Here is a 26,274-nt window from a genome sequence, read left to right as displayed (position 1 = left end):
TCACCATAGGCGGTTTCACCCTTATTTCTGAAAACCAGTGGAAGCGGGAAGTCTTCACTTAGCAGGCTCTTAAAGGAAGAGGAGAAATCAGCACTAATCAGTCTCATGAGGGTCCAGGAGGAAGATGTGCTCCTGTTAACTGCTGGAGAGCACAAGAAAGTGGTAAGGAAAAATATACACATGTCCACATTCCCAACTCCCAGCAGAGGCTTTTCCTAAAGAGGCAAATGTGTATGTCTGGTCTGTCCTGGGCCCAGGAATACATAAAGGATTGAGAGCAGGGGCTCCAGCTTCTGTTCTGTGTAGCACACATTAGAAATTGGAGAGTATTTTCATAGAATGGCAATCTGTGAATGAGTGCATATGTGTTTGTTAAGCCCAACATCTCTATGGAAATATATGTTCACTCCAACTTTTTAAAAATATTTCATAATGTACCTGAAGAAAAACATCCTTGAGTTCTTGTATCAGCAATGCCATATTCACAATGCCTATGGAGATTACAAATATGCTGATATAATTATCCATTAAAAAATACGTCATGTTTGCCATATGGGGGAATAAACCAGAAAATTTATTAAGATACCAAAAGACTGAGTCCCAAAACCAGAAAGTGAAAGCCATCAGAGTAGTTATGATATTGGCACAGGTAGATAAAGTAGAAAGCACCCACATTTTCAAGCCTTTAAAACAGAACAGGCTACCTCAGGCAAAGGTCCTCCTCTCCCCACGCACAGCAACCACCCAGCGTCCTGGAAGCGGGCTCCCAGCAGCTCCGGCCCCTGGCAGTCCTCAGCAGGAGTCCTTAGCAGAAAGTCCTTAGCAGTCCTAACTCAAAAAGGGCTTCGCGCTGCCGCTGCCTCTGCTGCTGCTGCCGCCACTGTCGCCACCACCGCCAGCCCCCCCAGGAACGCTAGCTTGGCTTTCACTTTCCCTCGCTTTCCCTGGCTTTCGCTTTCGCTTGCTCCGCCCCTTCCTGCTACGTCAGCACGTCCAATGGGCCATGGAAGATCTTTAAATCCCATAACCCTTACATTCGGCCCCAAGATCTTTCATGTGCATTGCTTGGCAAAAATACAGTAGGAATAACTGGTGTCAACAAAATTTCACAACAATATAACAAGAATAGCACACAATAAACACAGAAAACCATATTTTAGGGTGGGGCTTGAGCACAAGCTCCCCATCATTCCCCCCACCCCAAACAAATGGGGCCCCAAAATCTTGTGGTAAGGGGTGAAGATCTCTTCTTCTATGGCTACTTGCTGCTGAAATCGGATGTAGAGCTGTCCCTGTCCTAAGGGGTCCCATTTGAGAGGTCAGTTTTTAATATGCTTGATGCCAGGTCCAAGGGTGACACATCACAGTTGCAGACAGGGGGTGACATCCAGCTTAAGCTATCAGGCATCTACAGATGGAGGGTACCAAGCCTGTGGAAACAAATCTAACAAGGTGAACAAACAAAAAATCAAGAAGAAGCAAAGAGACAATAACCAGACTATTGTAGCCTCACTCACGGTAGAATAAATGACTTAAGGGTACAATTTTGTAATCATCTTCTCCAGAATAAACAATAGTTACAGTGTTATCCTTCCCATAGGCTATAATCTCTGCAGCCTTTGGAACATCATCTGGCTTCCGTTTTACCCATACTTTAGCTCCTGATTTTATTCTATCAGTAGAACCAAATCCTTCAGTTCCTGTGACAGTTATTTTGGAAGAAGGGTCAGTTTTTACAAGTGGCATTGTTTTACAAGGAACGATAATCACTTGAACTATCCTATCATTCTTGTGAATCTGTATGGGCCCTTCACCTAAATTCTGGAATGTTACAACAATTTCTCCTTGATAATTAGAATCTGTTACTCCAGCCAATACATGTATTCCTTGAGCTGCTAATCCTGATTTGGGTAAAATCTGTCCAAAGTGATTTTTAGGGATTCTTATGCATATCCCAGTGGAGATTTTTCTTATTTCTTTTCTGTCCAACCAAAAGTCCTCTAAACAATGTAAATCATACCCCACCGAACCAGGTGGTCCTGGGTACGGTGCTGGGACATCTGGCCTTAAGGTCCAATACTCAGTATTTGGGATCTTGTGTGTTTGTTGTTTTCTAATTTGCAGATTGGGGGTCATCATTCTGGCTAGAGGTGTACTTCCTCCCAATGGTCTATTATTCAAATTACGCAAAGCCATGAACAAATTATCCTTCCAATGTTGATATGAATTATTGGAACTTAACTTCCTCAACTGTTCTTTCAGTAATCCATTCATTCTTTCAATTAACCCAGATGCTTCTGGATAATATGGAATATGATATATCCATTCTATATTGTTTAGTATACAATACTTCTTCATTTCATTGCCTTTGAAATGTGACCCATTGTCACTTTGAATCTGCATTGGGGTTCCATAATATAGACTTATGAGATATAGAGTTTTACAAGTGTTTTTCTGGGTTGCATTCTTATAAGGACAAGCTACTAGTACACCTGAATAGGTGTCAACACAATTTTGAAGATCTTCCCTGCCCCTAGGCTAATGTGCACCTGAAGCCTGGGGTGGGAGGCTGGTTTTTCAGTAGATACTTCTTGATTGGCCAGTGAGTCAATAAGGTTGTTACATTCTCTGAGCCAGGAGAAGGCTATATAAGCCCTGATGTGTAGCTTTGTTTTGGGACTCACTTTGAGAAGTATTCTGTGATTTGATCTGAATTCTGGGAAGCCGTTGTTGAGAGTCCCCCAGCTTTGAAAAACCCAGAATGTGGAAACCCAGATGTTGACTGGGTATGGATGTAATGGTTGGACAGTTTGGAAATCTGTCTACTTGATGTTTCTGTCTTGATAATTATGCCTGTATACTTTGAGGTTCAGGGTGCTGACCTTTTCTCCTGAACAAGGTAAACGATGTATGTCTGACTGATTAAAGTAAGCTTGTTAACCCATTTTGAGTTGCTTTCCTTTAACAAAGCAGATCCAAGAACCTGTGTGAGCAGGAACCCTGGGGACACTGGGGTGCTTGCTGCAACAGTTCTCTGTCAGTAAAGTATAAACTTTGGCCTTCTCCTGCAATTTTGCACATAGATTAAATCTCTACTTCAGTATTAATGAATGAAAAAAGCATTTTTATGTACCGGCCAGCTAGATGGGCAGCCAGGTGGCTCACACAGAGCACTGGGCCTGACCTGAGTTCAAAACCAGCCTTAGACACTTGCTGGCTGTGTGGACCGCAAGTCACTTAACCTCCATTTGCCTTAGTCCACCAGAGAAGAAAATGGTATCCCACTCCACTATCTTTACCAAGAAAGTCCCATGGACAGCACTGGTGTGCTACAGTTCACAGAGTCACAAAGGGTCAGCCATGCCTGAACAACAGCAGCAAATGTGCCAAGCACTGTCCTGAGTGTTAGGAATACATAGAGGAAAAAAATGAGGTAGTGTCTGTTGTCCAGGACCCCACCATTGGAAGTAACAACATCTAGAATAAAGTTTAGGGGTGGCTAGTGGCACAGTGAATAGAGTACCAGACCTGGAGTCAGGAGGACCCAAGTTCAAATTCGGCCTCACACACTTGACATACTTACTAGCCGTGTGACCTTGGGCAAGTCACTTAACCCCAATTGCCCTGCCTTCCCCCCTCCAAAAAAAAAAAAAAGCATAAAATAAAGTTTAGCTTCAGAAGAGATGGAAAGACCTAAGTCCTGAGAGTTCCTTGGAGTGGGTAGCAGGGCCCAGAGGTTCTTTGTGTCAGCTGGGTATAAAGGTTCAGCAGGTGATCAGGCCTCTGGTCCTCCATCTCAGCAGAAGGAATAGAGGTGGTGACTCCCAGGTTAGCAGCCAGGCAAAAGGATAAAACAAAGTGGGAAGTAGGCTTCTGGATGGCTGAAGGCAAGAGAGAAGGGGCTAGTGATGGGAAGTATAGGATTTCTCTTGCTAGTATATAGGATCCCTCTTTTATAGTAATTGTCAGCACTTTTATGAAGTTCATTCTAATAATCTGTGATAGTTTTACTTTTTATTGTCTCTTACAAGAGGTCCTAAAGTATAACTTGAAAGCCAAATGTAACCCATAATCTCTCCTTATAATAGCAATAATGTGGAGAAGACTGAACAACTACAGATTTTATTGCTCATGAATTCATTTAGAAGATTTGGTTGTGTGGTCTTATTGTTTTGTTTTCAGTTTGAAAATCCTGTTTAAATAGGATAGCCAAGTAATGGCATGAGCCAAATAAAATAGTTTTGTTTTGGCTTAAGTTTAATTCCTCCTGGACCTTCTTTGAAAGAAATCTAGAATATAATCAGCTTTTTAAACATTTCAGGAGGATGGAAGGTGGGGGCATGGTTTTCTCAAAGATATCACACATGGTGGTGAAATCATAGTCTCATTTGGAGAAGACTTCAGAGATTGTCAAGTCCAACCTATACCTATGTAGCAGTTTCTTCTACATGAAGATGTTAACAAACCACAGCTATGGGCCAAATCTAGCCAGCAGCCAACTTTTGTACAATTTGAGCTAAGAATGGTTTTTACATTTCTTAATAAGGTTATAACTGTATTTAAATTGTATGTTGTATTTTAAAATGTAAAAAGCATACTTAGGTCACCGACCTGGCCTTACAAAAGCAGGCAGTGCACTAAATTTGGCCTGCAGACTGTGGTTTGCCAACCCCTGCTCTCTAAGATCTGCAGTGAGTGGTCATTCAGCCTCTGCCTTAAGACCTCCTCCTGAGGCCGACTAGTCTACACCTTCTATCCATTGTTCTTAGCTCTTGCCTCTGAGGTCAAGCATAACAAACTAGATTTGATCCCTCTTAGACAACAGCCCTTTAGAAACAACCGTCCTACCCTCCCGTGTTCTAGAGGCTATGTGTCCAGCTGCTGCTCTGCATTGTTCCTGGGCTGTTCTTTATTCATGTGGGGCATTTAGTTTTTGTTTTATTTTGTTTTGTTTTGCTTAGTTATAGCTAGTTTTCAAGGACAGTAGGCTTTAGATTTTATTATAAATTATAAAGGCTCCCATTCCTATGACCCTGGGCTCTAGTTAGTGAGGGTTCTACCTTCTCTTGCCTAATCTCAGACCCACTGTGCTACTTCCCAGCCTCTCCAAGCCATTTTGCCTGTTCCTTACCCACCCCAGAATAGGAACTCCCACTTCCATGACCCTGACCGAGGGTAGCTGATCCTTCCTTGGTTTACCCAGGCTTATGCTCTCCTCACTATGCAGTGCCATAATAGGCTTCCTGCTCCCATCCTCTCCTTGCCCTCCAAGGCTAGCTCTGAGAATCATGATCAAATCAACATTACCGTTTCCGGAAAGGACACATTAGTCATTTACTGTCATTTCCTCTCACTTCCTTGTCCAAAGCCCTCCACCCTGGACACATCTCCCCTGTTGTATTGTCTTCTGTTAGAGTGTAAACTCCCTTGAGGACTTGACCTAACCCGCTTACTCGTATTCGTATCCCTGGCACCTACACTAATATATGCTTTTTTTCATTCTTTCCTTGTACATGTCTGTTCCAACATTACTGTCTTCTGGTGCACCCAGTTTGTGAAGTTCCTGAACGTTACAGCCCACAGAAACTTGTTTAGAAGGTCACCAGATATACTCCTCTTTTTTTGGCCATTTCAGTCTCATCATCCTAAGGTTTTGCCTCCATAAAATGGAAAACTTAACAACAACTTTTGCCTTTTAAAGTTTCTTTCATTCGTACTGCATTAAGTTTTCACTTCTTGGCTTCTTTACTTTTTCCCGTCAGATCCACAGAGAATGAGTGTTCATTTACTGTGGTTTCTTCCACTTGCCCAAAGCCTTCTTTACTCCTGGCATACTTGCTTTATACTCTTCATTAAGCTTATGTAATTCACAGAGAACATAGTAAAAGTCAAGTGGTGGGCCTGAGGCTGCTTCCAGTACTGCCATGTCAGACTGTAATGGTACATAGTCCTTGAGATAGCTCTCATTTGCCAAAAAGTCAGTGAGGTGCTTATCACCTGTTGGTGACTTGAAATTTCTCAAGCCCATGGCCGCAGATATGTTCAGAATAACGTGGAGGCAGCAACATCAGAACACACTCATTGTGGGGGGGAGGGCACATGTGATGCCAGTACCAGTCACTTACAGAAAATTAAAAGTACTTCTCTAATGCCCTTCACTTCCTCTGTTAGGAAGTGGTTTATTTTTTTGGTTTATTTGGTTTATTTTTCCATGTCAGCATGAGGCCTCAAGAAGGAGCATATATAAAACCAGCAAAATCAACTTTGGAAATTAGTGGGAAAATAGGTGTTACTGACTTATTGCCTTTTCTCACATCCTTTTCGTCAGGAAAACAACAGTTGGTAACTGATAGCTCATAATTTGTCAGACAATTCTCTACAAATTCCAAGGACTATCAGTAGCCAAGCCCCTCCATTCAGTCTGAGTGCCAGTTGACTGGGTCTTCCTCTACTTATTCTCTCCCTGTCATTCACAGTGTTCTGTATTAGGAAAATTACGCCTGGAATGTGCTGACCTTCTGGAGGCCAGAGGAGTAGTGCTTCGTGACCCAGCTGCGTTCCACTTCCTTTGGGTGGTGGAATTTCCACTCTTCCTTCCTAAGGAGAAGGATCCCACAGAACTGGAGTCAGCCCATCATCCATTTACTGCTCCTCACCCCAGCGACATCCATCTCCTCTACACTGACCCAGAAAAGGTACCATTTTCTATACATTCAAATAAAAAGGAAGAGAAGTCAAGACAGAAAACTAAATTCTGCATCAGTCTTCAATACTGATTTTCACTGTTAGCAATTCAAAAAATATTTAAACTGTTCCACACTTTGCCTGTTTTGAGTCAGTAATTAGCAAACTGGTGCTCATTCAATACTTGCAGTACCTTCTACTTATAGAACTGAATCAAGACAGGGCAACAACCTTCTATTATATGAAAATCCCACTTCTTTTCTAGGTTCGAAGCCAGCATTATGATTTAGTGCTGAATGGCAGTGAGATAGGAGGTGGCTCTATCCGAATTCACAATGCACAGCAGCAACACTATGTCCTGGAAGCAGTGTTGAAGGTGACTTTACTCTTCTGGGTTCCTCTGCTACCATCCATGCAAAATCCTGGCATTTGATAAAGTTTATTTTAATCTAAGTAAACCAATGTAATTTTACATTACAAAGTTAACTTTACAATCTGCTGTTACAGTTTTTGTAGTTTGTGTTGAGCTTGAGACATTGCTCGTAAATACAGAGCATTTCGAATGTGAATCTGAAATGATGGTGAAAAGACTTAGGAGGGAAAGAAATTAAAAGGGCTTTAATATCACTCATTACATAGCCTTAATTTGGATTTGAAATATGGCAAATTTCTAGGATTTAAAGCAAAGGTAATAGAAGATGGTATCCAGAATATAAGCCAGCACTCTGGAAATTAGGGTTATTGGAAAATATAGAATAAATTTAAGGAAGAAAGGCTTGAGGAGATCTAGAATTATATCATCAAAAAAGATGAATGGAATTTCTAGACTTCTTTAAGTACTAGATTCCCCAGGAGTAGAAAGGGAAAGTCTGTGCAGCTTTAAGACTGTTGTCTTTTTGGAATTACAGGAGGATGTTAAACTGCTTTCTCACCTACTTCAGGCTTTAGATTTTGGGGCACCACCCCATGGAGGAATTGCTTTAGGTAAGTGCATAAAAATCATTCCTTTCACCTAAAAAAACAATGTGCTGGTTACCTTCTGTTTGCAAGGGCTACTTGTCCCTTACTTTATCAAGCAAGAAGAGGGACGAATATCAGGCAGCCCAGCCAGATTGTAAGTACCCCAACAAGGAGTCTATTTTCTTTTACACTTATGTTACCTAGTAATATATTACTGCCCAGTTCACAGAGAGCCATCAGCAAATTCTTAGCAAAACTTTGTTATTCATTATAATAGCATTTGGATATTGATCCTGAATACTGCTCTAAAATGAGTGTAGAAAAAAAATATATAGTCTCAAAAAGAAAAAAAATGTTCCTACAAATAAGATTCATGAGCCAATTAATATTTGACTCCTTAAAAACTTTATAAAGCAAATTATCTGGAGTTTGGATAGAAAACTGCCTATTAACCCTAAGTCACATGGTTTTTATTTAGTAATATGAGGTTTCACTTACAGGGCTAGATAGACTTGTGTGCATTGTCACTGGAGCACCAAGCATAAGAGATGTCATTGCCTTTCCAAAGTCCTTCCGGGGACATGACCTGATGAGCAATGCCCCGGATTACGTATCTCCTGAAGATATAGAGTCCTACCATATCCAAGTCAAGTGGCCAGAAGTCACAGACAGAAAAGATGTCAAGTCCGTCATCTGTGAAACTGAGTCTTCCCAACAGTAGGTCCTTCCAAGCCTTGTCAAGACTGAGGATCCCTCGGAAAAGCTGGCTTTGGGCCAAACTCCTGAACTTTTGGAAAGAAGGAAGTCCAGCAAATGTCCAGATAACCAGTGAAGGAGAGGAACACATGGAGGGTGTCTCCTTTTCTCTGAGTAATAGAGCACATCTCGTGTCACAAACTGAAAGATTCTGTGCCCATCAGATGGCAAGGGCAGGTGAGAAAGCCTCCTCTCTGAGATCAGTCATGGCTTTGTGCCCACTCATTGTGGCTCTCCAGTGTACCCATGCATCCTTTAGAGCAAAAACAATCCAAATATGCCAGGAAAATGCTGTAGCTGCTGTGATCGTAGGGTCAGGATGGTGTGGTTTATCATCACCCTGGGAGAACTGGCTAAACTGTAGTTTCACTTGCAGTGTAGGGGAGGGGACCGAGCACCAGGCAAGAAGTTAGTCCAGAGGCCCAGCTCCAGGTCCAGGTGCCCCAGGGACATCTCACTTCTCTCAGCCTCCGTTTCTTTCTCTGCCAACTAATCATGATACCTCTTGTTCACCTACCTCTCAAGGTGGTTATGAGGATTAAATAATATCCATTGAAAAATTAAAGTGCTATGTATCTGTTAGGTGCTATTATTAATTACCAAAAATATATATATACATAGGGGCAGCTAATCAGTTGTATATTTATGACTAAAGCCCAAGCAAAGACTAATGTCAACAGATTTGTAAATCAGCTGTTTATGTTGTTTTAAAGAATAATAATTTAATCATTAAATGTGATCCTTTGCCCTGATTAGGAGCATCACTATATGACAGTACTTATTAAGATGTGAATGGCATAGTAGAAAGTACACAAGGTTCAAGTGCTGACTGCCACACTACCTGTGCCTTGTAGGGTCAGGACTCTCGACATTCAGCTACAATTCCTAAATTATCATGAGGAAAACATTCCATGGCCTATAAAATAGCACTATATAAATGTGACCTTAATGGTACTAAAGAAACAAAAGAAGTGGGGCGGCTAGGTGGCACAGTGAATAGAGCACCGACCCTGGAGTCAGGAGGACCTGAGTTCAAATCCGGCCTCAGACACAACATAAAACTAGCCGTGTGACCTTGGGCAAGTCACTTAACCCCAATTGTCCTACCTTCCCCTCTCTAAAAAAAAGCAAAAAAAAAAAGAAAGAAACAGAAGAAGGTTGATTCAATTAATTAATGATTAGACTTGACAGCAGAAATACAAACAAGAATATGATTAATTATACTTCCCTGACTCACCTTAAATTGGACAATATGCATTTGGTCCAGAATTTTAAAACAGCTTGATATATCTGGCTATTTTTCATTAGGTTTCAGGTGAGAGATATCAATCTTGGGCTTATGATCTAGTCAGCTAAAAAAAAATTTTTTTGGTGAATAAAATTTATCTTCGACTATGTTTTGAATTGTACATAACATGAATGGGATTATACTATAGAAAAGTTGGCTAACCAGTAGATGGTGCCTTTCCCTCAAGTTTGTCTTGCCAACCAACAATGTCTCACCTTACTTTGGTGGGCACTTGATGACCAGAAAATTTTTCATGGGAGCACTTCGATGGTGACATAAAAGGTACTTGTGTTTTCCTGTTCTGTACCAACTGAAGGTTTTTCTGAAGTGAACAGAAGCCTTCATTAGGCAGAGCAGCCCCATCTTTTCCAACTCCCTCTCTTTCATCAACATGTAATCACCCATTTCCTGATATTATTCACTATGCCTGCTACACACTGACAAAAACTCAAGCCTGGCATCATAATCAGCGTGCTATTAGTATCCCAAAAATCTCAGAGGTCAGCGTTAGATCCCAGAGAATTTAGTCATATTGCCTGAGTCCTTTTCATGTCTACCCAAAAATGCTTATTCTGAAATTCAGTAATATTCTACCACTTTTAAATTTGGGGGGTTTTGCTTTTTGAACTAGAACTGTGATTCTGCAGATACAGAAAGGTCCTCACCTCTCCTCCCCAGCAGACACACAGTTGGGTAGGTGTTCCAAGACTTTAGTCTAGGAGACAGTGAGAAGTTAAATAACTTGCCTGGGGTCAAAGTAGTAGGACTCCATCCCAATAAGTCTTTCTGTCTTTCTACATACCAGATCACACTGTCTCTAGTTAGTCATTTAAAGCTAAGTATCCACGGGCAGTTTAACTTTTAAGATGTCCTAGGGCAATTTCAAGAATAGGGTATACTAGCCGTGTGACATTGGGCAAGTCACTTAACCCCAATTGCCCTACCTTCCCCCCTCCAAAAGGCAAAAAAAAAAAAAAAAAGAATAGGGTATATTGGGAAATCTCTGTTTTTAAATTCAATTCTATTTGGTTATCAGTTTTAGATTCTTTCCCTCCCCCCAACCTCTTCCTTACCCATTGAGAAAGCAAGAAAAATAAAAGCCATTACATATGGCTTTACATATTACATATATGTGTAGTTATGCAAAACAAATTCCTGCAGTAGCTATATTCACTCCACCCCCCCCCCCCCAAAAAAAAGGAAGAGAACATGCTTCAATTGGCATTCTTGCTCCATCATTCTATCAGGATATGGACATATAAGGATATTTCCTATGAGTCCTTTGGAATTGTAGTTGGTTGTTGTGTTGAACAGTTACTAGGTCTTTAAAAGTTAATTACTTTTCCAGTATTATTGTTATTGTGTGAATTGTTCTCCTGGTTCTGCCCACTTCACTTTGTATCAATTCATATGTCTTCCCATGTTTTTCTGAAACCATCCCTTTCATCATTTGTTATTGCACAGTAGTATTCCATTACATTCATATACCATACCTTGCTCAGCCATTTCCCAGTTAATGGGTTTCCAATTCTTGGCCACCACAAAAAGAGCTGCTATAAATATTTTTGTACATATGGGTCCTTTTCCTCTTTGATCTCTTTAGGGTATAGACCCACTAAATGTATCACTTGGTCAAGGGCATGTACAGTTTAATAGCTTTTGGGGAATTTGTGAATTCTCAATCAGTTTGGGAATGCTTAAACTGATTCCAAATTGAAGCCAAAATGTTCGATTCCAGCCAAAACCCTGAGAAATAACTGTGTAACATACATGCTTAAAAGGGGGGTAGGAGAGGTGGAGAGAGGCTGACTGCTACATCTTGGGGAGAACAGTGGTATCCATTGTCCTGCAGTGATCCTCGTCCTGTGAACAATTTCTCCTTGTTGTCATCTGATACTTCTATTCCCATGTCTGATGGATTCGCTTTTATGCCCTTCTGCTTTAGAAACAATGGTCCTATGCAACTGATTTGTTTACTCCAAGAATCCCCCTTCCCTTCTCCTTTTAAAAGTTTAGGTCTTTCTATATTAATAGAGCCCTTTGTACCAACCTTAAGTATGGGTCATTCTAAGATTGGCTGTCCCCATACTGTTTCCTTACTTCCAAGGAAAGGGATTGGCAGGTAATGCCCAAGGTGAGCACACAGTACTTGTATTTCTCTACAGAAGCTTATCCTCCTCTGTAACAGAAAGTTGGATTCGATCTTTTGGGGGGGGGGGGGGGGGTGTTGGCTGTAAAATTCTGTCAGATACATCTATTAAAATATCATTTCCCACTTAATAGACGCCCATATCCTTTTCTCACTATTTTGTATCTCCTCTACTTTGAACAGTGGCTGAAAGTCTTATCTCCTCCATGAAGACTTTTGGAGCTAATAAGAGAACTCATCATTTCCTTTAGCTAGAGGCCCTTGGCCTCCAGCTAATAATACTTAGATTAATAATATTACTAATATTTGTACAGTACTTTAAGTTTCATCTCCTTTGAGCCTCACAACAACCCTATAAAGTGTCTCTACCAAAGGTGTCCATAATCACATTTTACAATTAAGAAATGGACTTAGGGAAGTTAAGTGACTGCCCAAGGGTCACACAGCTGGTGTCAGAAGCAGGATTGAAACTAGGTTAGCACTTCACAAGGTCCACCCACACTGCCTTATCCCATATCCCATGATTTTTTCTTACAGGTAGGGTTCAGGTTATACAATCCAAACAGCAAATGACCTTTCTCTCACTCCTGCCAATGCTGCCCCTTAGAATTTTTCTCTTAATATTTTTTATTATGAATTTAATAAACTTTTATGTATAAGAACAAAAAAGAGGAGTGCATGGGAAATTGAGCTTCTGTTTAAGTGAATATAAAAGTTCACATGATAGTAGCAAAATTCCCTTTCTCTCCAATGTCTCCTTCTGAACTTCCTTTTGCCCCCTTCTATATGTTTCCAATATCTCTTCGATGCTCTTTTGTTGCATCGTTACCACAACTCTTCCCCCAAATAGCTCTCCCTTCACTAGTACAGGTATAAAGGCCAAACAATCTGCACACTGGCTTTGTCGTCAACTCTGTGGGGTGTTCAAGGAAGATTAGCACTTGTCAGGGTCATTCATCCTCCTTTGGTGTCTCCTGCCTCACTCTCACCTGTGGCTCCCAGAAGCTGTGGTCATCCAAGGCCATCCACTGCATCCTAGGCCAATGCCAGTTGTCTTGACTTTTGTCTCACCACAGGACTTCAATGACTCTGGGAGAGAGTGAGGCTGTGTTGCTACTTTGTGCCTCACTTAGATATAATTCACAAGCAAGTCAAGACATCACCCATGATGTCACTGGTCCTCTTCAAAATTGAAGGATGAACAACAGCCATTACCTCTCTGCCAAGACCTGAGAAACATGCTACATCATCAGTCTCCTGAAATCTGGGCATTGTTCTCACATTGTTTTCATTGTTGTAATTGTCCTGTAAATTGTTTCTTGTTTTGCATACTTCACTCTAAATCCTCTCAGGTCTTCTCAGGTTTCTCTGAATCTGCCATTTGTCATTTCTTATGGAAATACAGTGTTCCACTCTAGCCCCTTTCAGCCCTAAATCCTATGATATGCTGATATGTTGGTTCAGCCATTTTTCGATTGATGGATACTTAGTTTCCAGTTCCTTGCTACAACAACCACACCCCCCAAAAAAATACTGCTATAAATGTTTTTCCTCCTCTAGCAGCTACTGTCCATGATAGCCACTCCTACCCACTCCAGACCCCAACTCCAACCCCCAAACTCATCTCTCTGAGCCTCAGTTTCCTAATCTCTAAAATGAAAGTGTTGTACTAGTGACTAATCCAAGTGATTTGCCCAAGGTCATGCTGCTATTTTAGATATGTTAACTCAAACTTGCCTGAATTCAAAGCCCAGGATGAAAGAACTTAGGCAAGGTCAGGTTGCAAATAAGAATTTTCTTCAGCAGACATTTTTTCAGACACCTGGTATGTTTGCTGGAATCAGATGCATCATTATTGTACCATCAATCAGTACTGAGAAAGGCATCTTTAAATACATATTGACTAATGGTTGTTGTCTTGAGTCTATATATTGTGTCTTTAGTCATTTCTAAATCATACCCTAAAATTTTGAAGTCATGTTTGGGAAAAGCAGAAACTGCATACTATACATGGCCCTGAATCAACTAGGTCTAAGCCATGGAATTGGAGTGCCTTCCTCTTAAAGCAAACCCGAGGCCCTCTGCTTATTTTATATTCTGTCTTTATACCTCACTAGTTTATTCCTGAAAATCAGTACAATCTTAGTAAGTGGTGATTATTCTTTTATTGAGTTTAAGCTACAAGAGAGCAATTGACTTGGAATCAGGCAGACCTGAGTTCAAATTCAGCCTCACTTACCACCCTGGGCCAGTCACTTAACCTCTATCTGCCTCAATTTTCTCAGCTGTTAAGTAGGGATAATAACAGCACCTACCTTGCAAAGTTGTTGTGAAGATCAAAAGAGAAAACATTTGCAAAAAGTATTTAACACAGGGCAGCTAGGTGGCACTGGATAGATCACTGGCCTTGGAGTCAGAGAGACCTGAGTTGAAACCCAGCCTCAGATACTAGCTGTGTGACCCTGGGCAAGTCACTTAACTCCAATTGCCTCCCACGTAACAGTGCCTGGCATGTAGTAGAAACTAATAAATGCTCATTCTCTTCCCCATTTAAAGTAAAGTAGCTCCCATAGAGCCAGTCAAACTGAAGAATTCTTAGTCCAGATTCTGGTCTCATCTTCTTTATTTTTCCAGGCAACCTAATGTAAAACCTTGTTAATCCAGACCCTGTGATTCCATTGGTATGGGAGCACACCAAGAGGAAACTCCACCAACCGTAGTGCACTTTTGCCATAGGAAGTTGGCTAGAGTGCTGTGAAAAGATGAAACCTAGGAGCTGGTCCTTTCAGAGGCAGTGTCATCTACGTCCTAATGGGCTAGGAGGCGAACAGAAGCTGTCTTATTATGTAATACCAGCTTTCTGAATCTTGAAGCTTGAGAACAGCGGCTCATAAACCCTCCCTTTGTGCTCCTGTTACTGTCCATGGCAATAGGCTTTGTTCAGGCTGCGTTCATCAAGCAGATGGCGCACCAACCCATATGTGGGTGCTGGTGCTTAGGATGCTCTGCTTCTTGTAACAGTTTGCACCAATAGAAAGTGGAAGGAGTGTCCTCGTCTTGCAACAGTGACATAAGTGTTCTCACACATACGAGGGCATACATCTGGATATGTGTTTGCACTTTGGAAAACAGGGACCAGTGACCAGTGTTTGGAGATGTGAGTATTTACAATTCCTTAATCTCTTTCCAATTCTAGGACTTGGGGCAGGTATGGGAGGGGGAGGAAAGATTTAATTCTGGAAATTGTTTGAAGGCTGTTACCAAATTGTTGATTTAACAAGTCAAATATAAAATAACCCAAATAAATTAGACTGATCAGCTCCCATCCTCCCTGGTGGCTGAACTGAAATAATAGCATTGAGATTGTAAGAGTGGAAAGCTTACAGCCTATTCGTCTATCATCCTTGCTCTGCCCAGTAACTGAGAATCTGTGAGTGCTAATCTCTTTCAATGGGTAAGAAAAATAATAGCAACAAGAGGTCTAGGGTGACTCTCCATTTTTATATTAACTTGAGTGCGGTACTTCATCTCTTTAGGCTTCAGTTTCTTTATTTGTAAAAAGAAATTGGGTGAGATGATCCATCTCTGAGAGCCCTTTTCTATCTCTAGACCTTTGATCCTATGAATTTTCACCTCTTTTATACATCTTTGATGGAAAATAGTGAAAATAGAACACTGGAAATAGTGGTAGGGATCCTACTAAAACTTACTCCTCCTGCACTATCTTCTCTCAGATGTTGGTGTTCCCTCCGTCTCTTCTTTCACTTGGCAGTCAACAAGCCAGTCAGCTTCCACTGGCAGGGTAGTTTTCTTGACACAGCTCGGCCTATCTCTTGTCCCTCAGTCATTCAACTGCCGCTGCAGGCTTTCCGAACTTTCCAGTCTATTGGAAAAGAATTCATAAACAGCTAACGCTGGCTGCCAAGCGGGACTTGACTCACTATTTCCATGTACAGTTTAGGGTTTGGGTTTGTTTTTGAATGACCTATGTTCCTTTCTATGACAGCTGCATCACACTGCTACCTTGTGGCCAACTAAGATATAATCAGTATCTTTAAGGTTCTTTTTAACTGTATGTATGAGTCTGTAGGTAAAAATTTTTAATGGATTCTTTTCACTTTTACATCATTTCTGGATGTAAACCTCCTCTATCTCTCTCACACACACACACCCCTCCCTTGTAAACAAGAAAAAGTTTGAGCCAAACCACCAAGTTGGTGACCCCACATTCCATTCTCAAAGTCCCTTCCCATGTCTTTTTCAAATGAAAACTATCAAGCTCATATCAAATCTAACATTTTACAAGTTGTACCAAAAGTCTTAATGAAGTTATAAGCTATTAGTTTCAGCCCACAGTCGCAACCGATTAAAAAAACATTTTAAGCTTTGACTGTGCTCCCAAAAATATTACCGCTTGAGGTGGCTAGGTGGCAGTGAATAGAGCACATCTTGGAGTAAGCAGGACCCGAGTTCAAATTCGGCCTCAGACACTTAAAACTTACTAGCCATGTGACCTTGGGTAAGTCACTTAACCCCAATTGCCCTTCCTTCCCCCTCCAAAAAGAAAAAAACATTGCAGCTCTGAGCTTGGAAGTAACTGCAAATTTGATAAGCATTTTGTTGTATCTTCACTAACTTACTGATAACATGGCAACCACTGTGGTATAACAGAAAGCACACTAGCCTTGGAGTCAGGGAGACCTGAGTGTGACTCTAGGCAGCTCCCTTCACCTCTCTGCTTTTTCCAGCTTCCTCACATATGAAATGGGGATAATAACACCTAGTCTTCAGGGCTGTTGTGAGAATCTATATTTGCAAAGCACTTTACACCTCTTAAAGTGCTACATAAATGCTAGGACTACTGGCGGTCGGATCATTTCTCTGTGCCTGTTGCCTCGCCTGTAAAACAGCCAACAGCCTACTCTACCGACCTGTCATTTCTGTAGACCTTAAAACTCAAGTTATGTTGAACAGACAAAGCGTCTGACAGTTCTATGACCCACTACCAATAGATTTCCATCTAGCGCTCATTTATTATCACTCTGGAGTCATTCAACCAGTCGATATTAATAGCATTTATAATAAACTTTAAGGTTAGCTAAGAGCTTTACAAATGTCCCATTATCCTCACAACCACCCTGGGAGGCAGGTGCTGCTATCATTCCCATTTTACAGATAAAGAAGCTGAGACAGGTTAAGAGACTGGGCCAGTCAGTCTTCGTGCCTCCTTCTGAGCCAAGAAGTTAGCTGCTTGCCGCTCTTGGGCTACTCCTTATCATCCTGAATCACATCTCTTGTTCAAGGATATCCTTGAAAAGAGATTTCCAAGGGTCAAGGGTTCCATACTTACCAGTCCAGCAACTCCAGTGAAGTGTGGACATGTTGGGGATGACTTTCCTTAGCAAACATTCTGGCTCCTACCAAGCACCTTTCTTTTCCATGTGCTCACAAGTCATCTATTCAATAGTCTACCCTAGAATGTTTTGCTGAAGATTTTTATCAAACTAGTCTGCCAATAGTCTCCAGAGGCCACCTTTTCCCATGTTAAAAAAAAAATCTTACTTTTGGGGTGGCTAGGTGACGCAGTGAATAGAGCACCCGCCTGGAATCAGGAGGACGAGTTCAAATCTGGCCTCAGACACGTAAGTTACTAGCCATGAGACCTTAGGCAAGTCATTAACTCCAATTGCCTTGCCTTCCCCCTCCAAAAAAAAAATCTTACTTTTATCCATCTCTAACCTTTCAAAGACACTTTTCCTTATAATTTCTCAAAGAGCAGTTGGGTGATCACAACTACTCTTCCTTTCAATCTGTCAGGAGACTGATTTCAAGAGTGGCTCTTCTCTTGATAGACTATCCTGTCCAGTTTAAAAGTAGAGAAGACAGAAAAAGCCGAATCCTATGAAAGGTGATCCTTTACCAGTTCCTGGACATCAGACCTCCTTTTTCTCTGCCTGTTCTTTCAGCTAACTCCACTCAAGCACCTCTTTCCTGTGAAGTGGACATCATGATCAGATCCTTAAAAAAGTCATTGCTGTCGCAGAACTTAGAGTCACCTAAATGGAGTCCAGCCAAGGTTTCGGTAAATGCTGTCAGAATTTGGGATAGATAATTGTGGTGGGAAGTGAAATAAGATTTATCATAGGTTTCTGCAGAAATGAAGCCAATTGAAAAAGGATCCTGGGCTTGCGGTAGTTTTGACACTAGAAGGTTTTTCCTGGGTCATAGTCTACATTCAAATCAACAGGCATTTTACCAAGATGGTAGGGACCCTGCCTGGTTAAAATAGTAATGGATGTTGAAGACACTCAGTATTTGGCTAGACAGAGGTTAATCACAGAATATGGCAGTCAAGACGAGGTCTAAGCAATGGTACTGTTTGTTCCCCTCTCCTTAGGTCCCTTGACTTTTTTCTCACCACACATGTTCTAAGACCTTACCTCATCAGCATCAGATTCTGAAGCCAGGGTTTATCCGCAACATTAAGAATAGAGGCTACTGATTAAGCTGTTCATCAGGGGTGCAGGACTTGGTTTTGGTTTTGTTCACGGGTCTCTATAATCTATCAGATAAGGATTTGACAGTTGAAGTTTCAGCTTTTGGGAAGCTGGTATGACAAGGCCACTTACTAACATAAAAATAATAAATGGTTGTCCACCAGAGCACATCCTGAAAGATGGTTGTATTCCCAGGTGCCCGGGTGTGAACTCCGGCATTATGAGGCTGGCCTATGGGCCAGCACTGTGATCACAGGTGGGAGCCAGAAGGAGGCCCTTCGTCAAGGGTTCAGGAAACTCTTCCACTACATGCAGGGAGAGAATGAGACAGGTATCCAGCTGCTCAACCCCCCCACCCCCCAAACTCTACCCAAAATGACCTTTCTTAGCAATGTAGGTGGTATTCCTAAATCTGGAGCTGGGCTCCATAAACAAGACCAACTATGTAAAAGGCCTAAGGCTATTAAGTTTCTATCTCCATCTGGATTACAAAACCAAACCTGGTTTCGCCCTTTTTCTTAGAATAAATTGCTACCACTATCTGATGGCAGATTTGCAGTAGAGGCGATTTAAAGGCAGTGACCTGTACTGAATCCCCTAACAGGTAACTGCTAAGGTCTCACCTTAAGTAGGTTCTCCAACCTGTCCATCTGGCCAACTAGCCAGAGCTTATGTTAACACAAAATTACAGCTAATTGTGGAGTGGCATAACTTTTATGCCCAAGGTGACTGTCCTTAAAACTATGATTAAAATATTAAGCTATTTTTGGTCATATTCCAGGTCTATAAACCAGGGTAACAGCTTCTCATAACTGTCCCAGATAGCCAACATTGGTATTTTTGTAATTTTCCTCAAGGTGGCTGTTAGCACCAATACGTGTATTACATGTATACTCACTCAGTAACTGGCTTGTGCTATTTTTCCTTAAATAACAGGTCTAACTTTTTCCTACATAAAACATACATAACCCTTATTGCACTATGCTACAGTACCCTAAACCAGTAATCTACCCAAATTCAAATGAGTTATCAAAACATCCAAGCCCCTCTTTATCACCTGCTTCTTGAAGGCTCCCAAGGCAAAGACATTGATGCCTCTTCAAACTAATGCCCTTTTCATGGTTTTAGCAGGATACATGTAAGTCACTATTGAGTTTTTTCTTACCAGAGACTAAGATTGAGATGACAGTGCCAGTGACCTGCCTGGTGCAGCCTGGCACCACTGAATACAAGGTTTCCTTCTTTGTACCAACTAAGCACCAGAGTTCTCCACCAGAGCCCACAGACCCGGATGTGTTCCTTGAGCAGAGGAAAGGAGCAGCCATTTTCGTCAGGTAGCTATTTGTGCTTCCACTTCAGTGAGGTCGAGGTCCCCGTGGCATGGAAGTACAATGTGTAATCAGGACTTCACCCTACATTGTACTAGTTTCCATCAACACCATTTCCCTATAGAATGTCAATTTAAGGTGCTATGACTTTACATCTTATTACAGGTCATTTGGAGGATTTGCTTCTGTGGAAAAATACAGCAAAGAAGCAAAAGCTCTGGCAGATACTTTGCAGAAAGAGGGCCAATCCTTTCATTCTGACTTCTACTACACTGCTGGTTATAACAGCCCCTATAGACTCTTCAACAGGCATAATGAAGTATGGTATTTCAAGAAGGAAGAGCTAGAAGGGTTGTGGGTAAGGGATTACTCTTTGTGCCAACTTAAATCTTAGCCTTAATAAAACCAAACCTATATTATAAAGTGGTGGCAAAAGTTTTGGGGGAGCACAGAGAAGCATCAGTGGCTTCATGTAGAGCTAGGTTCATTCGTGAAGCAATGAGAATTTCTAGGTCACCCAGTTCCTTATGAATTATATCATCTTTCAAGTAAGATACCTAGTATAAAGATATTAAAACTCACAAATCTCATGGGAAATGGGGAGGGCAAGTTAAATAAAGGGTCCAGGTAGTCATTTTGTGGAAAATATTTGAGTTACAGATGGCAAAGAACTTCCTTGGAAAAATTGGCAAACTTCTAGTCTAATGGACACTATAGTGAAGAAAACCTGGGCACCGACCTCAACTGCCATTGACTTGCACCTTGTGAATCTGTGTATGTACCTGCAATTCCTTTTCAAGTTCTTTTGTCAAATATGTAGTTTTTTGCAAACTTAAAAAACTCTATAAAATTCTACCTTTCTTGTTAAAAAATGGTTACTTTAAAAAATATCCTAGTTACTCAAAATGACAGGCTCACTCAGTGAGGTTTATGAATACTCAACGTTCTCTAATGTCACTTAAATATTCTTTCCTTCCAAGTATACCTCATAGTCTAGAGTGGATGCCATAGATCATCCTTCCCTTTAATGGTGCTAAGTGAGCTGAGCTTTTTATCTATTTTAAGTTCTTAAAGGAAAATTATTACAGTAATTAACGTGCAATGTCATTTTATTAAAATAAATTCTGTTGTGTACACTTTAACAGCATACTGGTGTTTTGTTCCACTTCTCAGATCTCCAAAAAGGTCCTAACCTGTAAATGTAAAAAGGCCACCCTTAGTTTAAAAAAAAAAAAAAAAGCTTAATACTTTCCCCCAATTTTATCCTAATCAGACCTTAGTTTCTCATCACTTCATCAGTGAGAGAGTTCAAGTAAAGGATGATGTCATCATGTTCTAAAAGGCAGGGAAGGGATTTATTTTTTTCTCCCCTTAACTTACTTGGAAGTTAGGCCAACAGTCTTGTTTCTGACTACTCATCAAAAGCATTCCTATATGAAAAAAAGGTAATATTAACCAAAGTTCTTGAATGCCTGCAACAACTATTTATTTCTGTATTAACCTCAGAATAAAAGTGGAACGGTTTGTGGGTGAAATCATAGCCATTTCATTTGGCAGAATCATTAACATCACTGGTTAAGAAGTTGCCACCCAAAAGATCAACAAAATCTAGATAAAGAGATCTTACCCTTTCTCCACAGTATTTAGGTTCCTGACGATTCTGCCAAATCTATAAAAGGATAACAAAACTTTAGAAGGTTGCAACTTGGACATTTGGACTCTTACCATGCAGAGAATTCCTTGTTTTGCCCTTACATGTGTGCAACTTTCCCATACCCTCACATTCAGGCCATTTCTAGTCAAAACACATGATTATAAAATTCCTGATAATTAATAAGATATTGCCAACTGCATTCATGTTCCTAAATGTAACCTCAGTGTGAAAAAAATGGAACGGTTTAGGAGTAAAATCACATCCTATCATTTGGCAGAATCTTTACATCACTGGTTACAATTAAAGACTCAAATATCCAACTGGATGATCTAAAATCTCACTTACCAGGTTTTCTCCAATCCCTTGGTATTTTATGCTGAAAAAAAAAAATACACAGTGCAATGAAGACAAGTCAAAGTTATCCAAAGAAAACAGTATAAGCTAAAAAAACACTCATTCTAAGAATATTTACTGCAGCAGCAAAGTACAATTGCCCACCCCCCAAAAAAAACACCTCAATGCCTTTTTCAAAATCAAAATCATTTTTGGCATAGTCATTACTTTAAGGCAATGACTTACAGGCATTAAAGACAGTCCTGGTGTCTCCAACAGCAGATACATCAGATAGGAGCGAAAGACAAATCTAGTGTTCACCACCATACATCTGCTGAACTATGTTATCATCATTGTATCAACTTTGAGACACCCCTTTTAGCTCATTGTAATCTGGTTGCTATTTCTCAAATTTTATTAAATTATAATCACCTTTGGCTCAGGAAAGAAGATACTATTTACCAATAGTTACCCCAGACCAATTCTTTTCCATCTGCAAAAAAAAAAAAAAAAAACACACAAAATAAAAATGGAAGTCTTTGCCAAACTGTCCAGTCTATACACATTTTCAAAAACTGTACTGTTTCAGAAAAATAAAATCCTCATTCTCTTTCAGAGAGATTCCCATTGTTTTACTATATAAATCATCACTAACAGTACATCATGAGCCAACTCTACAGCCCCATAACATTCATAGACTAACCTATCTTTGAGCCAAGTTTCCTCTTTATATACTCCTTGTATATTACACACAAAAATGACAAGTCATTTGAACTAGTCTTAGTGATGCATCTAAAAACACCTTTGGTACCTGCTTTTTCAAAAATCACTTCATACACTAGGACTTCCTTTAAAGTTTAGAATTGGTAGCCCATTTTACAAATGGATCAACTACAGCCCAGATTGCATACCAAAGGAAGGTTAAAATCTAAGTACTATAGGCTCCTTCCGCATGCATTAAATCTTTCTTCTTTAAATTTTACACAAGGACAATAAAGTTCTTGAGGAAATCTAGATAACCATTGGATACATTTTTCCAAAATTACCCAGTTAATACCAATATCTCATCTCCTTACCCGTTTCTTCAAGTGATAATCAGTGTCTGGACAGACCAGGGAAACCTAAACCAAAAATTTTTATTAAATGTAACTTTGTCACAGAGAAACAAAGGTTTTGCTTTATTTATTACAGGGCACTTCAGTGCTATGATTCATCTACACGCTGATTTCAGGTCAGACATTTGAAGACATCATTATAAACCCTGTTAAGTGGCTTTAGAAAATTGGTTATTTCATTTCCAAATAATCCTTGCAAAATCCAAATTGAATATATTGCTGTACATTTTGAAAAGATGCTCTTTAAATGAAGTGATCCATATACTCTCAAAGGGGGAGGGTATTATCTTCAATTATTCCCATTTCACAAATAAATTCCATAACAGTTATTTATGGACTCTTTTACAACTAATCAAATTGAATCTGACAGCAACTCTTCCTGCACTAGTACTTTATATCAATTTAACTGTCTCATAGATAACTTAAAAAAACTCACAAAATAATCCAACTGCAGCAACTTCAAGATTCAGCTGATGCCTAAAAGAGATCAATATTAGTTCTAAGTAACATTCAAACAAGAATTAGTATTGAGAGTTTAAAACAGTGCCTGAAATCAGTTAGAGCTAATTAGACCTCCATGATAAAGTCAGTCTATTGGCTTATCATCATACAGGCTTAAGACTGCAGGACAACTTCCCTGAAACTCAGTTATGAAATTACATCATTTATTTCCTAGGTAACAGGAAATTAAATATTAATAACATTTAAAAATTAATTGTATACGGAACCTCTAGGTGGTGCAGTCAATAGCCCTAAAGTCAGAAGGACCTGAGTTCAAATCAGGCCTCAAACACTTAAAACACAAAAACTAGCCATGTGACCTTGGGCAAGTCACTTAACCCCAACTGCCCCTCCAAAAAAATTTAATTGTACACTAATACCAGCAAAACCTGAACTGGTGAACTAACCCTGAACAAGCCAAAAGTATCACAGCCTCAAATTTGTCACATACCCAACAGAAAACTGGACAAGGGTACAACCAACATCATTACATTAGTATCCTTAAAGCCCTGGGAGGAGGTAAGCTGCAGTGCAATTTTTCACCCATAAGAAATAAGAGGTAGGACCAAATGTTTACTTCAAAGTAAAATAATAAGTTTTGTCAACAGGTGTCCCTAGTGTTTCTAGTGTTAATTTTTTTTCAAACTTTAAAGTTTTTATTATAATAGGCCTAAAATAGCCTTTACTTATAAATGGCACTTGAGCTCAGTTTCCCCATATGATCTATTTTGAATGACTTTAGGCCTTACCCTTTCTACTTCCAGTTGTCATTCCTAAAAGTAAATGTGGGAAAGAAAAAAAATTATTCCTTTGATTTTTGTGTAAAGTTTAGCAAATTTTCTTATAAAACAGACATATCAGATAATAAGATTAAGCACTCTTCACTATTCTATCTGCTGAACTATGCAACCATCATAGTATCTGTTTTACTATGTCATTTAAGTGTTCACTAGAGACAGTGATTACCTGTTTGCCTGTGATTGTAAGACTTCAGAGCCTAGGGAGAGAAATAAGCAGCATTTAATAACTATTTCCTTGTGTACAAGCCTCCAAATTAAGCATAGTTTTGAGTGCTTCAGTGTAAGAAAAAGGTGGTAATAGTTCTCATCATATTCATGATCAAGAGTAGCAAATAAAAACTCATCATTAAAGCACAGTCGTTCATGCTTTTGACAGCTTTAAGATTAGGCCAGACACTAAATGGCAAGACACTATTTCCCAAAGCTGCATGTTCACTGAAAGGTATCCAACACTTACATCAGCAACAGCAACTTCATCTTCATCCACCATGTGCAACTGCAACACAGACAAAAGGACTTAACACTGCAAAAAGCCGGGTTGGAGGCTTCCGGAACCTCCCCTTCCATGTTAAAGCCTCAGTGTATAACGTTGTCAGAAATGACTTCTGTCCACTACTCTGAACCATCACGGGCTTCAGGCTTAACATCTGACATGTTTGCTGAGCGCTGTGCGCACCTCCAACCACCACACAAAGAACCCCAGGCCCCAAGCTCCCTGAAAACCCCGTTGGGCTGCTTACCTTGGAAGCCAGCATGGGGCATGCCCCCCTTCGGCTTTTCCGAGCTCCATGCCTAAAAATCACAAACAAGGTTTTGTGGAAACCAATCTATGCAAAGTGATACCAAAACCTCAGTACCTATTCCATGTCCAGCCTTCTTCCTTCACTTACAACCCAAACTCGGTCCATGAATGAAAAACGCGGGTCGGAAGCAGGCCCGAGTCTTGGCCATCTCCTAACCCAGTCCATCCGCCGCCCCCCCACCCCCGACCCTCGGCCCCTTCGCTAAGCGGGGCTCCAGAGCCAGCGCGGCTCCAAAGGCCGGGTCTTCCCGCCCAGACCCGTGCGCGGTGATCGCTGGGTTTCGGCCCCAGGCGCCCGTGAGTCACCCGCTCACTTGGCGGAGTCCCAGTGGCCGCCCGGCAGGCCCCGAGGCCTTGGGCGCCACGACGCCCCCCCACCCCTACGTAGCCTCGGCCCAGGCCCCGCATCAGAGACGTTGGTACTCATCAGCAGTCTCAGATGTCCCTACCAACGTTGCTTTCATCACACAGGGCAAGGCCTGAAAGCCAGCCGCCTCTCCCATAGCGGCCTCAGCATAAAGCGGTGAGGCCTCTTGGGTTCCCGAGGCCTCGCACCCCAGGGCCGCCCCGAACACAACCCGGTGCCTTCCAACGTTTGTTGAAGACGCAGTTCAAAATGAGCTCGCCTCCCGGGCCGCGGAGGTAGTCATCGGCCGACCCCACAAACGTCAGGCCCGCAAAGGCTGGAGCGCATATAAATACGGAGGACTTACCAGAAGAGAAATACGCAGCCGCCTCTGAAAGAAAGAGCTGACGCCGCGAGGCCCTTTATATAAAGGTGGAGTGACGTCATGACGCCCCCGCGACGTCCGCCCCGCCCCGCCTCTGCCAAAGAGCGGGAACTGAAGGCAGCGGCTGGTCTTCGCCTTCCCTCTGGCCGGGTCCACCTGCACCTCCCTCCCCGTCTCCCCGCCCCCTTCTTCCCCCAACCCCGCCCGTCCTCGCATTCGTGGCCCCTCCTCCTGCCCGCGGCGGGGGGCGGGACTCGCGGGGTACACGTGACACAGGGCTGTGGCCTGGGAAGTGGAGCGGAGGAGAGCCGAGGAAGAGGGAGGGGGGGAGGAGTGTAATGGGGGAGGGGGCAAGTGAGGAGGAGGAGGAGGAGGAGGATGGGGGGCGGTGTAAGGGTGAGTGATTTCCTTCCGGCACGTCGCCCGCTCGGGGGGAGGGGGCGGGGGGTTTCACTTCCGGGACGGTGTTCCGGCCCATTCCGGCCCATTTCCACCCCCGGAGGTAGGTACTGCTCCTCGGCGGGGTCCGGGCCCCGGCTCTCCGCCCCGGCCTCCCCCTCTCTCCCTCGGCCCACTCGGGTCCGCCCCGCCCCATGCCCCCCCTCAGCCCGGCCCTGGTTGGGGGGCCCGACCCCGGAGCTCGGGGCGACCTTTCTCGCCCCACCCCACCCCCTCC

At 41.7% G+C, this 26,274-nt stretch overlaps 3 protein-coding genes and 9 non-coding genes across 18 annotated transcripts in view; 3 read left to right on the top strand and 9 right to left on the bottom strand.

Moving 5' to 3' along the window:
* The window catches only part of DARS2 (aspartyl-tRNA synthetase 2, mitochondrial), a 39,199-nt gene extending 27,939 nt beyond the window's left edge, over positions 1-11,260 (top strand). For all 4 annotated transcript variants that reach the window (XM_069065554.1, XM_069065553.1, XM_069065552.1 and 1 more), the window contains 5 exons: positions 10-162; positions 6,477-6,695; positions 6,950-7,060; positions 7,593-7,668; positions 8,145-11,260. In XM_069065554.1, coding sequence (XP_068921655.1) covers positions 10-162; positions 6,477-6,695; positions 6,950-7,060; positions 7,593-7,668; positions 8,145-8,365 — 780 coding nt within the window. In that variant the 3' untranslated portion in view covers positions 8,366-11,260. The remainder of the gene's footprint in view (positions 1-9; positions 163-6,476; positions 6,696-6,949; positions 7,061-7,592; positions 7,669-8,144) is intronic.
* On the top strand, positions 8,440-20,804 carry LOC138144212 (heme-binding protein 2-like). The gene is made up of 8 exons (XM_069065556.1): positions 8,440-8,577; positions 12,914-14,994; positions 17,415-17,479; positions 17,804-17,919; positions 18,530-18,665; positions 19,503-19,668; positions 19,828-20,020; positions 20,323-20,804. Exons 4-8 carry the CDS (start codon positions 17,845-17,847, stop codon positions 20,365-20,367), a joined length of 615 nt encoding a protein of 204 aa, XP_068921657.1. The 5' UTR covers positions 8,440-8,577; positions 12,914-14,994; positions 17,415-17,479; positions 17,804-17,844; the 3' UTR covers positions 20,368-20,804.
* Positions 20,805-21,160: 356 nt separating this feature from the next.
* On the bottom strand, positions 21,161-21,239 carry LOC138144266 (small nucleolar RNA SNORD47). The gene has a single exon (XR_011163906.1). It is a non-coding gene; the product is annotated as a small nucleolar RNA SNORD47 (small nucleolar RNA).
* Positions 21,240-21,532: 293 nt separating this feature from the next.
* Positions 21,533-21,612, bottom strand: LOC138144267 (small nucleolar RNA SNORD47). The gene has a single exon (XR_011163907.1). It is a non-coding gene; the product is annotated as a small nucleolar RNA SNORD47 (small nucleolar RNA).
* Positions 21,613-21,928: 316 nt separating this feature from the next.
* LOC138144256 (small nucleolar RNA snR60/Z15/Z230/Z193/J17) lies at positions 21,929-22,011 on the bottom strand. The gene has a single exon (XR_011163897.1). It is a non-coding gene; the product is annotated as a small nucleolar RNA snR60/Z15/Z230/Z193/J17 (small nucleolar RNA).
* Positions 22,012-22,227: 216 nt separating this feature from the next.
* On the bottom strand, positions 22,228-22,308 carry LOC138144265 (small nucleolar RNA SNORD79). Its single transcript, XR_011163905.1, has one exon. It is a non-coding gene; the product is annotated as a small nucleolar RNA SNORD79 (small nucleolar RNA).
* Positions 22,309-22,842: 534 nt separating this feature from the next.
* LOC138144261 (small nucleolar RNA SNORD78) lies at positions 22,843-22,907 on the bottom strand. Its single transcript, XR_011163901.1, has one exon. It is a non-coding gene; the product is annotated as a small nucleolar RNA SNORD78 (small nucleolar RNA).
* A 408-nt stretch (positions 22,908-23,315) lies between these two features.
* LOC138144255 (small nucleolar RNA SNORD44) lies at positions 23,316-23,378 on the bottom strand. The gene has a single exon (XR_011163896.1). It is a non-coding gene; the product is annotated as a small nucleolar RNA SNORD44 (small nucleolar RNA).
* Positions 23,379-24,115: 737 nt separating this feature from the next.
* Positions 24,116-24,186, bottom strand: LOC138144260 (small nucleolar RNA SNORD77). Its single transcript, XR_011163900.1, has one exon. It is a non-coding gene; the product is annotated as a small nucleolar RNA SNORD77 (small nucleolar RNA).
* Positions 24,187-24,637: 451 nt separating this feature from the next.
* On the bottom strand, positions 24,638-24,699 carry LOC138144262 (small nucleolar RNA SNORD75). The gene has a single exon (XR_011163902.1). It is a non-coding gene; the product is annotated as a small nucleolar RNA SNORD75 (small nucleolar RNA).
* Positions 24,700-25,267: 568 nt separating this feature from the next.
* LOC138144254 (small nucleolar RNA SNORD74) lies at positions 25,268-25,345 on the bottom strand. Its single transcript, XR_011163895.1, has one exon. It is a non-coding gene; the product is annotated as a small nucleolar RNA SNORD74 (small nucleolar RNA).
* Positions 25,346-25,921: 576 nt separating this feature from the next.
* Positions 25,922-26,274, top strand: part of ZBTB37 (zinc finger and BTB domain containing 37) — a 31,915-nt gene continuing 31,562 nt past the window's right edge. For 2 of the 4 annotated variants that reach the window (XR_011163887.1, XR_011163886.1), the window contains exon 1: positions 25,968-26,100. Coding sequence is in view for 2 of the 4 variants with exons in the window: in XM_069065547.1 (XP_068921648.1) it covers positions 25,977-26,100 (124 nt within the window). In the remaining 2 variants the exon portion in view is untranslated. Of the gene's footprint in view, positions 26,101-26,274 lie in introns of all 4 variants that reach the window. The other 2 variants (XM_069065548.1, XM_069065547.1) reach the window with 2 other exon arrangements.

The sequence above is a fragment of the Petaurus breviceps genome, unplaced genomic scaffold (genome assembly GCF_028583685.1).
Source record: "Petaurus breviceps papuanus isolate PSGF00001 unplaced genomic scaffold, PetGlider_PUasm1.0 90692, whole genome shotgun sequence".
Taxonomy (NCBI): Eukaryota; Metazoa; Chordata; class Mammalia; order Diprotodontia; family Petauridae; genus Petaurus; species Petaurus breviceps.
This window is presented reverse-complemented; position numbering and strand designations above follow the sequence as displayed.

Excerpts from the sequence above, each read along its gene's own strand:
- LOC138144212 (XM_069065556.1), top strand. The coding sequence starts at position 17,845 with ATGATCAGATCCTTAAAAAAGTCATTGCTGTCGCAGAACTTAGAGTCA. Across the intron at positions 17,920-18,529 it reads GGAGTCCAGCCAAGGTTTCG|GTGCCCGGGTGTGAACTCCG; the intron begins GTAAATGCTGTC and ends TTGTATTCCCAG. Across the intron at positions 18,666-19,502 it reads GCAGGGAGAGAATGAGACAG|AGACTAAGATTGAGATGACA; the intron begins GTATCCAGCTGC and ends TTTTCTTACCAG.